The sequence below is a fragment of the Mytilus edulis genome, chromosome 1 (assembly GCF_963676685.1).
Source record: "Mytilus edulis chromosome 1, xbMytEdul2.2, whole genome shotgun sequence".
NCBI classification, from domain to species: domain Eukaryota; kingdom Metazoa; phylum Mollusca; class Bivalvia; order Mytilida; family Mytilidae; genus Mytilus; species Mytilus edulis.
In genome coordinates this window covers 949,282-963,815 of record NC_092344.1, presented here as the reverse complement: position 1 = coordinate 963,815, position 14,534 = coordinate 949,282, and the positions used below count along the sequence as shown (strand labels likewise).

The window sequence follows — 14,534 nt, the reverse complement described above, 5'->3', positions numbered from 1 at the left end:
TTTTAAAGAATAGCAATAATACATAAATGTACAGTTTCTTAACAAAATAGCAACATAATTACAAGATTAAATCACCACATTGTCACAAGATTATATAATCTGCACCAAATTGACAGTTTGTCGTGAGTTATCATCATAATTAATCCCTATAGCAAATGAACACTTTATCATAATATGTACATATAACCTAGTATCATGATTTCAATCCGACCCCACTTACGGACGCGTTGAACATATAATGCATGCCACTCATTAATAGCCAATCAGACGTTAAAAAGACCTTCATTTCCCAAAAAATCGTTCCGGAAACATCCGCGAAGCAGTATTTATAACCAATGAAATAACAGAAATATCGTTAACAGATTTACCCGAACCTGACGTTTAGCCTCTGACTAACAAGACCGTAATCCTGTGATTCGTCGTTTTTACGTGATGACGGCTGACAAATTGGACCTCGTAATTTTAGTATTATAGATTATAAATTGTTATGGTCAAAATATAAATTCCAGTGGGAAATATTAAAAGCACATCCGGACAAGGTTAACTTAGTACTTCACAAATACACAGATCTGTTTATCAATCTGCCTTATACAGGGTGCTTAGCAGAGAAGCAGAAAATTACAAATTTTAAGTCTGCTAGTCATAGTCCAGATTTAACATCTATGTTCATACACTGGGAACCATATAACAGTCTGCTACCAGTCTGTTCTTGTGCTGTGTATTAAAAAGCAAAGCATCAAATAACAATTATCAAGTCTCTGTTAGTCCTGGTCAGGAATGGAACCTAAAACATTCAGTGTAGGTTCATATGCTGCGCATGTTCACTTTTGTGCAAGCCAAATTAAAAGCATGTTTTAATGTTTGTATGCTTATGACTCTGACCTCAAAATCATATATCAATTAATAGTTTATAGGTATTGTTAAAAGATATATCACTTTAAGCTGACATCAGAAATTCAAATTCGATCATAATCGAACAAAAATACAGACATATAACCCTATTGTTGAGAAAGAAAGGGTGACAAAATCATTCCTTCATGCTATGACTTACTACAAAATCCGCCAGGAAAATCTACTTGGAAAAACCTTGTGAACACTTATTGGAAACAAAAACTAAAGCTGGAAGCAAAAACCAAGCCATCCTTAAAATTCATAGACATTGACCGTCTTTCAATTGGCAAAACACTTATGATCTGGAGTAGTGCTGGTTCTGAAACCTTTGCAATAACAAAAGCATCAGTAAAATGTAGAATGCTACTTGGAGTATACACATTACAAGCAAATAGACATCGTTTTAACCAATTCCAGGTAGACCCATCTTGTCCGCTGTGTAAACAAGGACATGAGGACAGAACTCACTTTCTTGTCCTATGTCAGCATCTTACTCCAGTCAGCTCAGAGAGCCAGACAACCATTTATGGATGCCCTGAACATCGATATGCGGGAAATGTTACCAGATCTCAGACTTGAGTGTTAAAGTCGAGGACTTTGTTATGCCCTACATCTAGCACGCAGTACAGCTCTAAAATATCATTACATGTAACCTGCTTAATAATGTGCTAGATTTCATTTCACATTTATCATACTATATCATGATTGAGTGATTGAAATATACTGTAGGGACCACCCCGCCCTTAGTGTGTACATAGACTTCACTTTAGTATTATCAAGGATTTGTATAGAAAGACCATACAAATCCTTGGTATTATAGTAAAAGTGCGACGTCCATATATATATTTTATGAAGTGCTGTGTAACCATACTCAACACTTTCCTGTACATAGATATCAGAAGATGTGGTATGCGTGCCAATGAGTCAACTTTCCATCCAAGTACTAGTAACATTTTACAAAAAAAAAAACAAGAAAACTATTGTTGAAGGCCGTACATTGACCTATAATGGTTTACTTTTATAAATTTTTATTTGGATAGAGTTGTCTCATTGGCACTCAAACCACATCTTCCTATATCTATATATTAAAGGTCAAAGTACGGTCTTTTACACGGAGCCTTATTCATGCCGATTTAACTTTCCTTTAAATGCTGGTTTTACTTGCTGTATGTACCGATTTTTACTTTCTGAGGGGGGGGGGGGGGGGGGCAGGGGGTCCCAATAACAGCGAAACAGCAAATTGATTTGGCTTATAACAGATAACAAGGAATTAAAATGGACAAAAACAGATAACAGTAAATGAAATATTTGAGTAAGTCGGGTCCTTGACAAATCTAGTATTTCTTATTACAGGTATAATCCTTTGTTATGAATTCCATTTTCTATGAAAATGGCTTTTTGAATTATGTATCTAGAATGTGTTTACTACTCATTATATATTTATATTTTTATACGCTCATTACAGGACGTATTATGGTATACTGTTGTTCGTCCGTCGTCAACATGTTGGACATTAAAATTTTACTCACACTCTTTAACCAATTTGCATAAAACTTTGGGAAATTGTTTATATCTAAAGATGTGAGCTCACTTTCGGGTTTTTTTTTTTATAAATTTTAGATTTTAAGTTTCTGAGTAATGGGGTTTTATTCAATAAAAATGGTGTTTTCCCAGTTTTCTGATAATATCTCAAAAACCCTTTCACAAGTTTGCAACAATTCTAAATTTGAATTATTTTTTATCAGGTTTTTGATTGTACCAAGTGTAGATCTACTAGTAAGTAGACTACATAGTTTAGTAGGGCAACAATGGCTTGAAGACAAAATAAATCTTTGTTTGTAATGAGCTATGTACAGCTTTGGAACCCAGTACATGATTGGAACTTTCATTGTACAATGTATTTGGTTCTGCTTTGAAAAGAATCACAGAGCCGAGTCTATGTACCATAGAATAGAATAGAATATTTTAATATTAAAGTGCAACCTGAATTATAACAAAAATTACATTCATATATACAAGTAATTTTCAGCCAGCCAAATAGGCTTATGATGCACTGTACATTGTGTATCATTATTGAAAATAAAATAAATAAATAAATATAGTTCAAATTTACACGCAAATTATAGCAAGGCACGTTAGCAGTTGATTCTAGATTGTCTGATGGTAAAACAGTTCAAAATAAAGTTAGAAACAAGCTTGCTGTAATTACAAAATAAATGTTTTAATTTGATGTTTGCTGGTAGCGTAGTTAAGTCTATGTTGTACTTATCTCGGATATCATTAAATAATGTTGTTCGTAATTGTTCATAGCGTTCACAAAACAGCAAGAGATGGGATTCGTCTTCTATTGATTGAGACTTGCACATTTTATAATATAAAAGGTTAACTGGTTGTAAGGACCTAGATCCTTGTCAGATATTCCTTGCAATATGTTTACCTTTTTGTCATATTAATAATTGTTCTAATTTAATATGTTCGTACGGGAAACAAGGACCATTATCCTCATACAAAAAAATAAGATAATTCTAAATACATGTTCCAAAAAAACGATATTTATTACAAAGGATAATTATAAAATATACTGGAATTGTCCTGGAACTCAGTTCCTTGATGGGTATATGTTAATGGAATCCATCTCCGAATACGGGACCAACATATAAGTAGTGGTAGACCCCAATGTCAAATGATCTTCAATTTCTACCGAATATTGGCTGTCAAAAAAATGCTAACATTCCAATTTTCAATAACAGTTAACAGCAAATACATTTTCAGAATAACAGATAACAAAGAATTAAAATGCCACATAACAGCATAACAGTTAAACCCCTTGCCCCCCTCCTTTCTGTATATGCCGGTTTTACTTTCTGTATGTGTCATTGCCGATTTGACTTTTCTGAAGGTGTCAATTTAACTTTTTGGATCCGATTTGACTTTTCTATATAGTGATAGATTACGAATAGTTAGCGAAAACGAATCATCTTTAATAAATCTATTTAAGGCCCCGTTTTTTAATATTAATGATACAGTTATGTTAAAATATATTACGCCCATGATAAATGAAAAAATAAATTTCCTCCATACAAGAAGGTCACGGGTATACAAATTGACTAGAATATTAACTTTTCAAAACAGTGTCACTATAAATTACATATATATCTAGACGTCACTTGAAGGAAATTTTCTTTTATTTCCAAACCTCGACGGTATATTAGCATTTTCAGACTCACAGGACATCAACCAAATAAACTGTTCGTGCTTGGAAATATAAGGGAAATGTTTACAATAAAAGTTTCACTGATACTAAAATTCCCAACCTTTTCATATGCATTTACATTCAATAAAACAAAAACTACTGCTTATTTATACATTGCCCATAACATACTTTTCTTGGTCGATTCTTATATATCGGCCTTTTCTCTAGTTAACTGATGAGCACGAAGTCAAAAAACTATTACTGACATTACTTAAGTTGACATGAAAATTATTTTCAAATATAAAATGGGTTCGCAATTGTCTTTTTCTAACATTTGCATTATCATCTATAATAGTACTTTTCCTATATCCAATTCAAATATTTGTAACCTTTTCAACTTAACAAAGGTCTTTCTTCTAAACCTTTAAATCATTGTAAAAATATATGTGCCGAATGTTACAATTTATTTTGCTTTGGGGCTTTGTCTTGATAATGGATTTCTGTATTAATTATACCCTGCCATCGTTTCTACATTATAATAATTCACAAATATTATAAAAAGCAGACATTTATGTTGACCTTCGTCCGGAAACTGTTACAATTGATAACTTTGTGTTTATGTGGTTATTATTACAAATCATAAAAAAAAATTAATTGAATATTAAGACAATATTTTGATTCATAATGTAATCATAATACAGTATTACAGGATATTTTCTAATCTGGTACATAAGTCCTTAGGGTGATTAAAAATTATTATCTTTTAACAACAGTTATATTCTGATTCAATAGCATGACCGGATAAGACATACAAGTATTTTAGCCTAAGCCATCATGCTTGTTTTTTTCCAATTTATTTTAAGCCATCAAATTAAAAAAAAATATATAAATATTTACAAGGCAGCGAAGACGAAGAAAAAACAAAGTAACTGAAACATGCCGGATCATCATGACGGTACAAGTACCCAGTCACGTCTACATGTTTTTGTATTTCTATTTGTATCAATCTGATGAGTTAAGCATTTTTGTTTCTGTGTTATATTTTTATTTTTTCGTTCATTTTTTTATACATTAATTAGGCTGTTAGTTTTCTCTATTGAGTTGCTAAATACATGTGTGAGTTCGGGGCCTTTTATAGCTGACTATGCGATATGGGTTTTGCTCATTGTTGAAGGCCGTACATTGACCTATATATATGTGTATGCAAGTGATGGCCTTAGCAATCGAGTACCTTTTTGATTGCCCTCTCCCTTCTCATACTAAATTTTTATCGCCGTCATAGTCTTCTCGGATGACTTATTAAATATGACCATCTTTATGGTTTTTGTAAAAAAAAAAATGAATGGATTGATAATTTGGTACAAACGTACGAACTATCTTATGTCAGTAACTGAGTACGTATCCTACAATTGGATTTTCTGTCTGGAAAATCCATAACTATTAACATGACATACAAAATGTAGTTCCGGTCTAGTAGTTTAACAGTAATGCGATTTATAGATCTTTACATTTATATTTTTTATTATTGTATTTAATAATTGAAACATGTTTATTCTTAATTTCTTTGATGTCTTTCATCCTTTTTTTAATGACATGAAGGTTAAGCACAATTTATTCGTGGTTTTGAAATTCATAAATAAAGGAGAGAATTGGTTTATTGAGATTGCATTTGCCACCTAATCGCAGGGGCGGATCCAACCATTTTAAAAGGTGGGGGTCCAACTATATGCTCCCATTCCAATGCATTGATCGTCCAATAAAAGGGGAACCCCCCTTTGGATCCGCCACTGAATCTCCAAATGTTTTGAGAGCATATATTGCCGAAAACTCTTATTTAATTTTATTAATAACAATATGCTCATAATATAGAAATATAGATTTCACAATTGCAACAGGTGTATTACGATATTTTTCCACTGGAGACAGTTAAATTTTAATTTTAAAGAGCGAGGCTTGCCGAACTCTTAAATAATTAAATTTAACTGTTGAGAGTGGAATATCCCGATATTCGAAAAAAAGAATTCCCGGATCCCCAATTCATAGACTGCGGTTTGACAAGAGATGTCCCAAAGTTTGTATACTGCGATTCTACAACATGTCTCATGATCCGATTCATAGACTGTCATTTGACCAGAAATCTTCTCGGTTCATAGACTGCCATTTGTCCAGAGATCTTCTAGGTTCATAGACTGCCATTTGACCAGAGATCTTCCAGGTACATAGACTGCCAATCTGATTAGAGATCTTCCCGATTCATTGACTACCATTTCCCAAGATGTCTACCGGTTTATAGACTGCCATTTTGACCAGAGATCTTCCAGGTTCATAGACTGCCATTCTGATTAGAGATCTTCCCGATTCATTGCCTATCATTTCATAAGATGGTTACGTGGTTTATAGACTACCATTCTGATCAGAGATCTAAATATACACTGGTACTGTTTATTGGTGAAAAAAAGGGAAATATAAGTCGAATGGGTACAATTATTTTCTGGGGAAAGAATATTGATATGTAGCACTGTCATGAAATTTAATAAGGTTGAGATATTTCCCCTAGTTTTATATAATTTTTTTTTAAAGTGACAAAAGACAACTCTTCACAAGAAACCAAATGACACAGAAACTAACTGTTAAGCATATATCGGGTATATTTGTGTAAATAATCATAAACCTATTTAATACACATGCATTTAATTTACTCTATTTTGACTATTGACAATCTAATTAACATGTAAATAAAAAATGTTCAATAATAAAAAGAAAACTTTTTCTATTTACCCTGTTGCTGGGAGAGAATACTAAGTATTCATTTTAAAAGACGAGCATTGTCAATGAAAGTTATTTACTTTTATCGCGATCCATTACTTTTTATTATTTTTATAGAATTGTTACGTTCAATGTAAATGGTTTAAGTGACACGATATATATGGAGCATACCGCCCCGTCATTATCCGGGTATTTTGACTTGAAATGTCATTCAGCTCTGATAAAAATTATGTTGGTAAAATTGCCTAATGGAGTTTTTTTCTTTCTACAATCGGATCGACTTTTAAAAAATTCAATTTGTATGATTATCAATGGAAGGAGGTGGTTTAAAAAAACAGCAAAATTATAAATAAGCAGACCAAACAATAAAAAACTAGGAAAAAGATGTAAAGGTCATCCGACGCGGATGAGTGCGCCCCTCCCCCTTTTTTGTAAAAAAATGGGCCTAAGAAATACGATAGCATGTGAGGAGCGCATTTCCAATTCTCTACACTCCATTTCACCTTTCAATCTACGTTGAGTGGGGTCTAGAAATAAGATCATCCCTGGGGATGTATATTTGGTGCGTGGATGTATAAATACGCTGTTCAACGTCCAATGAGAATTGGGACCTAACATCCATCATCTCTTGTAGTATAGCGAGAGTGTGATTCTTTCATTCAATCGTTGTAAAACTGATCTATAGGATTATTGTCAATAAGTTCTCGTCCTTTAGTCCTGAATCAAACCATTGGCACATGAGGTTACACTATAACGTCACGAAACGTTATCGTTTAATAAAAAAAAAATCAATGCAAATGTTAGTGCAAATAAACCAATAAGAAGATGTGGCATGATTGTCAATGAGACAATTCTCCACAAGAGATTAAATGAGACATAATTTTGCAACTATAGGTCATCGTGGGGCCTTCTACAATGAGCATATAATACATATTATGTCCGGGCAAAGTTTGAAATCTTTTGTATGGAAAAGTGTAAGATTTTAGGTGTAGATTTCTACATGATTTTGCTTTTTTATCATTAGACACACAACATTGTCATTTTTAAATATGATAAACCGTTTTTCAAGATTCTACTGTTTTTCATATGAGGTGTCAGGTTTTTTTTTGGTATATAGTTGAAATAAAATAGTTTGCAGTTGAAAAATAGATACGATTGTGGTTTCGTATGTTGGTTACCAAAGTAAACAAACTGAATTATCACATATTGTGTAAGAATAATTCCTGTTGTATACGTTTTTCTACTTATATCGTAATGTATTAAGGATGTTTTGTGATTTTTGTCAGATTATCGGATTCCTCCGGTTTTATCCATTTGGATATCTTAAAAAAAAATCCCATTGACCGCCATTTTTCTTTTTATAAATCTTTTACATGTATGATTCTAAGTCATCTATATAAAAGTCTTGTAAAATCTTTGTTAATACTTTTTGAGAACTTTAACCTGTCAATGATAAAGCTATGGAAAATCAAGAGAGAACATTTTCCGCCAAAATTTCATTGAGGGGGTCTTCATTGGCTAATATCTCGAAAACAAGCACATTGACCTATATATATCGTAATAAAAAAGTGATGCATTGAAACCGTTTTTTATCTTTTAATAAAAAAGTGATGCATTGAAACCGTTTTTTATCTTTTAATAAAAAAGTGATGCATTGAAACCGTTTTTTATCTTTTAATAATTTTCTTATATATATATATATATATATATATATATATCAGTCTAAAGATTTGCACAACGGTACTGATATAAGGTGTTATTAAACGAAAATGTTGTTATAAAATCGTGTTGACAAATATTTCGGCTCAACAAATGGCCTTCTTCTTGTGTCACAAGTTTTAACAATACTGATACATAATGTATAAGGTGTGAAAATAGATCAGGTGATAATACAGGTGAGTTTTGGTCGATTGATTTTAATCCTGAATATCATAATTTAAACAAAACACTATAAATCAATATAAGTGACTGTGTATATTAACAATAAAAATAAGTGAAAACAAAACTGTTAGTATTTCTTATTGATGCCGTTTGGGTGATGTACATTAAGTTCCTTTATCCAAAAGCTTTCCCGAACCTGTCGCTGTGCATCACTCCAGTGAATGTTCTGTTCAATCACTAGAATTTTCATGCGGTTAAAGTCATCAAGTTTGTGATCTGACTGTCTGAAGTGCTGAGAGACTGGAAGAAGTGGCTTCTTAGATATATCACTCCTATGGCCATTGAGGCGTTTGTGGAAAGGCTGCTTTGATTCACCAACATATTGGAGGCCACAAACCGAACATTCTAGTATGTAAATAACATTCATACTTTTGCAGGTAACATTGCAAAATATCTTATAGTTATTTTCGGTTGCCTTACTGTGAAATGTTGACGAATGCTGCATCTGTAAACAGCATTTGCAGCGTTTTTCTCCACACGAACGACATTCTCCAGAAGTACTTCTATTATCAGACACTTCAGCCCGCACTAGTAGGTTCCGTAGACTACTAGGTTGCCTAAAAGCTATCATTGGAGGCTCAGGGAAAATCTTGGACAGTTTGGAATTCTTTTCAACTGATTTCCAATGCTCACGAATGACACCAAAGCTGTTTTTGAGAGATGGGTGATAAGTTAGAACACATGGAGTCCTTTTGCTTTTCTTTTTAACTTTGTATTCCAATAGTTCACTCCTCGGAATTGACTCCGCTTTCTGAAAGCTTTTTTTGATATTTCTGTGTTTGTAGCCCCTTTTCTTCAAGCGAGTTTCAAGTTTACGCAGTTGTCTTTTAGTTGTTTCTGTGTTGGAGCATATTCGCTTGACTCTAAGTGCCTGACTGTATGGAATGCTCTTGGTAAGATGAGCAGGATGGCAACTTTTAGGGGACAAATATTGATGAGTGTCAGTAGGCTTAGAATATAAATCTGTAGATATGATGCCCTCTGTGAGCGAACTTGAAGTATCGAGGAAGGCGATTTTGGATTTAGACTTCTCATGAGTAAATTTGATACTTGGATGTATGTTGTTGGCATGAGTGATAAAAGTGTCTAAATCCTCGTCGCTTTTATTCCATTTCATATCCACATCATCTATAAATCTAAACCAGGAAAGCGGTTTTTCGATGGAAGTTTCAAGGAGTTGTTTCTCTAATTTGCCCATAAATATGTTGGCATATGACGGAGCCATTTTGGTGCCCATGGCAGTTCCATTTACTTGCAAATAATGATCTCCATCAAAAGTGAAGTTGTTTTTCTTAAGTACCAGCGTGAGCATTTTGACCAGGCATTCAGTAGGTGGATATTTCACTGGTCTGGAATTCCAAACTTCTTTGCATGCATCGATGCCATCTGCATGTGGAATATTAGTGTAGAGGGAGGTAACATCCATGGAAACAAGAGTCGTGTCGGAGGGGAGTGGGTTTAAGACCTGCATTTTTCTAAGATAATCGGTTGTATCTTTGATGTGAGATGGTAAGTCTTCAACATGTTGACGAAGATGGAAGTCAACAAATTCCGATATTTTTTCCGTCGGATGACCGTTCGCTGAAACTATAGGTCTTCCTGGGTTATTGGCCTTATGAATTTTAGGTAATAGATAAAATCTGCCCGGTTTTGGGTTTTCTGGTTTCAAATATTCAAGAGTTTTGTCATCGATGAAACCATCGGCATGCATTTCTACCAAACTATTAGTAATATCTCTGCTAAAAGATGTAGTAGGATCAGAGTCTAGTTTTTGGTAGAACCTTGCATCGCTAAGTTGTCGTTCAGCCTCTTGAATATAGGCAGTTTTATCCATGACAACCACTGCACTGCCCTTGTCTGCAGGTTTAATAACGATATTGTTGTTAGATCGTAAGTTTTTCAGTGCAGTCCGTTCTTCATTGGTAAGATTGTCAAAAGGTTTATTGTTATTTTTAGTGTTTTTAATAATGTCCGACTTAAAGTTATCAATAATGGAATCTTTTATTGATAACTTTAAGTCGGACATTATTAAAAACACTAAAAATAACAATAAACCTTTTGACAATCTTACCAATGAAGAACGGACTGCACTGAAAAACTTACGATCTAACAACAATATCGTTATTAAACCTGCAGACAAGGGCAGTGCAGTGGTTGTCATGGATAAAACTGCCTATATTCAAGAGGCTGAACGACAACTTAGCGATGCAAGGTTCTACCAAAAACTAGACTCTGATCCTACTACATCTTTTAGCAGAGATATTACTAATAGTTTGGTAGAAATGCATGCCGATGGTTTCATCGATGACAAAACTCTTGAATATTTGAAACCAGAAAACCCAAAACCGGGCAGATTTTATCTATTACCTAAAATTCATAAGGCCAATAACCCAGGAAGACCTATAGTTTCAGCGAACGGTCATCCGACGGAAAAAATATCGGAATTTGTTGACTTCCATCTTCGTCAACATGTTGAAGACTTACCATCTCACATCAAAGATACAACCGATTATCTTAGAAAAATGCAGGTCTTAAACCCACTCCCCTCCGACACGACTCTTGTTTCCATGGATGTTACCTCCCTCTACACTAATATTCCACATGCAGATGGCATCGATGCATGCAAAGAAGTTTGGAATTCCAGACCAGTGAAATATCCACCTACTGAATGCCTGGTCAAAATGCTCACGCTGGTACTTAAGAAAAACAACTTCACTTTTGATGGAGATCATTATTTGCAAGTAAATGGAACTGCCATGGGCACCAAAATGGCTCCGTCATATGCCAACATATTTATGGGCAAATTAGAGAAACAACTCCTTGAAACTTCCATCGAAAAACCGCTTTCCTGGTTTAGATTTATAGATGATGTGGATATGAAATGGAATAAAAGCGACGAGGATTTAGACACTTTTATCACTCATGCCAACAACATACATCCAAGTATCAAATTTACTCATGAGAAGTCTAAATCCAAAATCGCCTTCCTCGATACTTCAAGTTCGCTCACAGAGGGCATCATATCTACAGATTTATATTCTAAGCCTACTGACACTCATCAATATTTGTCCCCTAAAAGTTGCCATCCTGCTCATCTTACCAAGAGCATTCCATACAGTCAGGCACTTAGAGTCAAGCGAATATGCTCCAACACAGAAACAACTAAAAGACAACTGCGTAAACTTGAAACTCGCTTGAAGAAAAGGGGCTACAAACACAGAAATATCAAAAAAAGCTTTCAGAAAGCGGAGTCAATTCCGAGGAGTGAACTATTGGAATACAAAGTTAAAAAGAAAAGCAAAAGGACTCCATGTGTTCTAACTTATCACCCATCTCTCAAAAACAGCTTTGGTGTCATTCGTGAGCATTGGAAATCAGTTGAAAAGAATTCCAAACTGTCCAAGATTTTCCCTGAGCCTCCAATGATAGCTTTTAGGCAACCTAGTAGTCTACGGAACCTACTAGTGCGGGCTGAAGTGTCTGATAATAGAAGTACTTCTGGAGAATGTCGTTCGTGTGGAGAAAAACGCTGCAAATGCTGTTTACAGATGCAGCATTCGTCAACATTTCACAGTAAGGCAACCGAAAATAACTATAAGATATTTTGCAATGTTACCTGCAAAAGTATGAATGTTATTTACATACTAGAATGTTCGGTTTGTGGCCTCCAATATGTTGGTGAATCAAAGCAGCCTTTCCACAAACGCCTCAATGGCCATAGGAGTGATATATCTAAGAAGCCACTTCTTCCAGTCTCTCAGCACTTCAGACAGTCAGATCACAAACTTGATGACTTTAACCGCATGAAAATTCTAGTGATTGAACAGAACATTCACTGGAGTGATGCACAGCGACAGGTTCGGGAAAGCTTTTGGATAAAGGAACTTAATGTACATCACCCAAACGGCATCAATAAGAAATACTAACAGTTTTGTTTTCACTTATTTTTATTGTTAATATACACAGTCACTTATATTGATTTATAGTGTTTTGTTTAAATTATGATATTCAGGATTAAAATCAATCGACCAAAACTCACCTGTATTATCACCTGATCTATTTTCACACCTTATACATTATGTATCAGTATTGTTAAAACTTGTGACACAAGAAGAAGGCCATTTGTTGAGCCGAAATATTTGTCAACACGATTTTATAACAACATTTTCGTTTAATAACACCTTATATCAGTACCGTTGTGCAAATCTTTAGACTGATATAATTTTTTCCTTATCTGCATAGTATCGCCTATTCTAGACGATCCGGTACATAGTAAATTTGCTGGTTGGTCCTTTTTATAGACTTTTATATATATATATATATATATATATATATATATATATATATATATATATATATATATATATATATATATATATATATATATATATTGTTTGCTTCTTTGGTTCCCTTATTAACCCATATCAATATATAGTAGTGTTATGAAAAGCTTGTTAAAAAAAAAATGTTTTTCTGTTACAAATCATGATGTATTGTTCTATGTGTACATGTTATGCTGCCCATCAGGGCCCTTGATTGGAATAATAAAATATTCTTATTCTTAAAATATTCTTATTCTTATTCTGTTATTTTGAAACTGAGTAGCGAACTTCTTTAAATAGGATCTGCCAATGCAACGGTTTTATTTATGTTTCGGATTTTATCAGTCGTATCATAATTTCACGTAATTTCTCACATTCTGTTAGAAGAATTCAAGTTTTACGCGTGAAACAGGGCAGTCGTATAATTTTCCATTATATCTGAACTATTGTTATATTAGTCCCAGATTATATTGACAACAATCAAACAATTAAATTGTCAATACAGCGGTAATATTTCTTTTTCGGATAAATTAATTCTCATAACTTTACATAATTTTACGTAATTTCGCATATTATGTAAGGCTTTCGCTAATCTACCTTGAGGCCCTCACAAGAACAAACAGTTCAAATATTACAAAGCTTACAGTTTCTAACATATCATGTTCTAGTAACTATAAATTGTCTGTAGAACAAGAGAAAAATAAATTCATATATATATATATATATATATATACAACTCGTCTAAACATCAACCCAACAATGTTAGATCTGTAAATTTGCTTTCGCAAATTTTTGGTTCTTCCCTCGCCGGGATTCGAACCCATGCATAACATACAAATCATTAGAATATTTGAGTAAGTTGTTATAAATCATTTATAGTCAAGAAATCAACACATTTTTGTTTAAAAGTGTCCAGGTTTCCACAACATTTTATTTCATTTGGTAGTTTATTCCAAAGTATAGATGAGCTATATGCAAAAGATTTCTTCATTGAATTTGTGTTCAGACGTACAACAGCTAAATTATTGTTTGCAGATGACCTTAGATTTCTACTATGTAGGTTAACAATTGGACAACAGAGTTCCTTTAAGTAATCAGGTGCTTTATCGTTTAGAATTTTATGAACAAGAATAGGTTTATGATATGAAATTCTAGATTTGAAATTCATCCACTTTAGCTCTTTAAATAAATTTATACTAGGTGTAAGTATTGGTGCATCAAGTATAATCCTTGCAGCTCTTTTCTGCATTTTTAGATTTTTTTTATATCCATCCTCATAGCAATTTCCCCATATTGAGCAACAAAAATCAAATATGGGCAGAATATAAGCATTATAAAACAGCTTTCTACTACTTATATCCAAAAATTTCTTAATTCTAGATAGCAGTGCAATACGAGAACTTAAGGGTCTACATACATAG

General features: G+C 33.5%; 2 protein-coding genes across 2 annotated transcripts; one reads left to right on the top strand and one right to left on the bottom strand.

Moving 5' to 3' along the window:
* Nucleotides 1-640: 640 nt before the first annotated feature.
* LOC139520799 (uncharacterized) lies at nt 641-10,817 on the bottom strand. The gene is made up of 2 exons (XM_071313753.1): nt 9,212-10,817; nt 641-714 (listed from the first exon to the last, which is right to left on the bottom strand). The coding sequence occupies exons 1-2, from the start codon at nt 10,815-10,817 to the stop codon at nt 641-643; spliced, it is 1,680 nt and encodes a 559-aa protein (XP_071169854.1).
* A 133-nt stretch (nt 10,818-10,950) lies between these two features.
* On the top strand, nt 10,951-14,534 carry LOC139520789 (uncharacterized). The gene is made up of 3 exons (XM_071313741.1): nt 10,951-12,364; nt 13,993-14,169; nt 14,494-14,534. Exons 1-3 carry the CDS (start codon nt 10,951-10,953, stop codon nt 14,532-14,534), a joined length of 1,632 nt encoding a protein of 543 aa, XP_071169842.1.

What these genes read in the sequence shown, in the direction of transcription:
- LOC139520799 (XM_071313753.1), bottom strand. Translation starts at nt 10,817, where the DNA reads ATGTCCGACTTAAAGTTATCAATAAAAGATTCCATTATTGATAACTTT. An exon ending in GCATTCGTCAACATTTCACA is followed by an intron (nt 715 to 9,211) that starts GTAAGGCAACCG and finishes TTTAATACACAG; the next exon opens with CACAAGAACAGACTGGTAGC.
- LOC139520789 (XM_071313741.1), top strand. Translation starts at nt 10,951, where the DNA reads ATGGATAAAACTGCCTATATTCAAGAGGCTGAACGACAACTTAGCGAT. An exon ending in GCATTCGTCAACATTTCACA is followed by an intron (nt 12,365 to 13,992) that starts GTAAGGCAACCG and finishes AATCATTTATAG; the next exon opens with TCAAGAAATCAACACATTTT. An exon ending in TGACCTTAGATTTCTACTAT is followed by an intron (nt 14,170 to 14,493) that starts GTAGGTTAACAA and finishes TCTTAATTCTAG; the next exon opens with ATAGCAGTGCAATACGAGAA.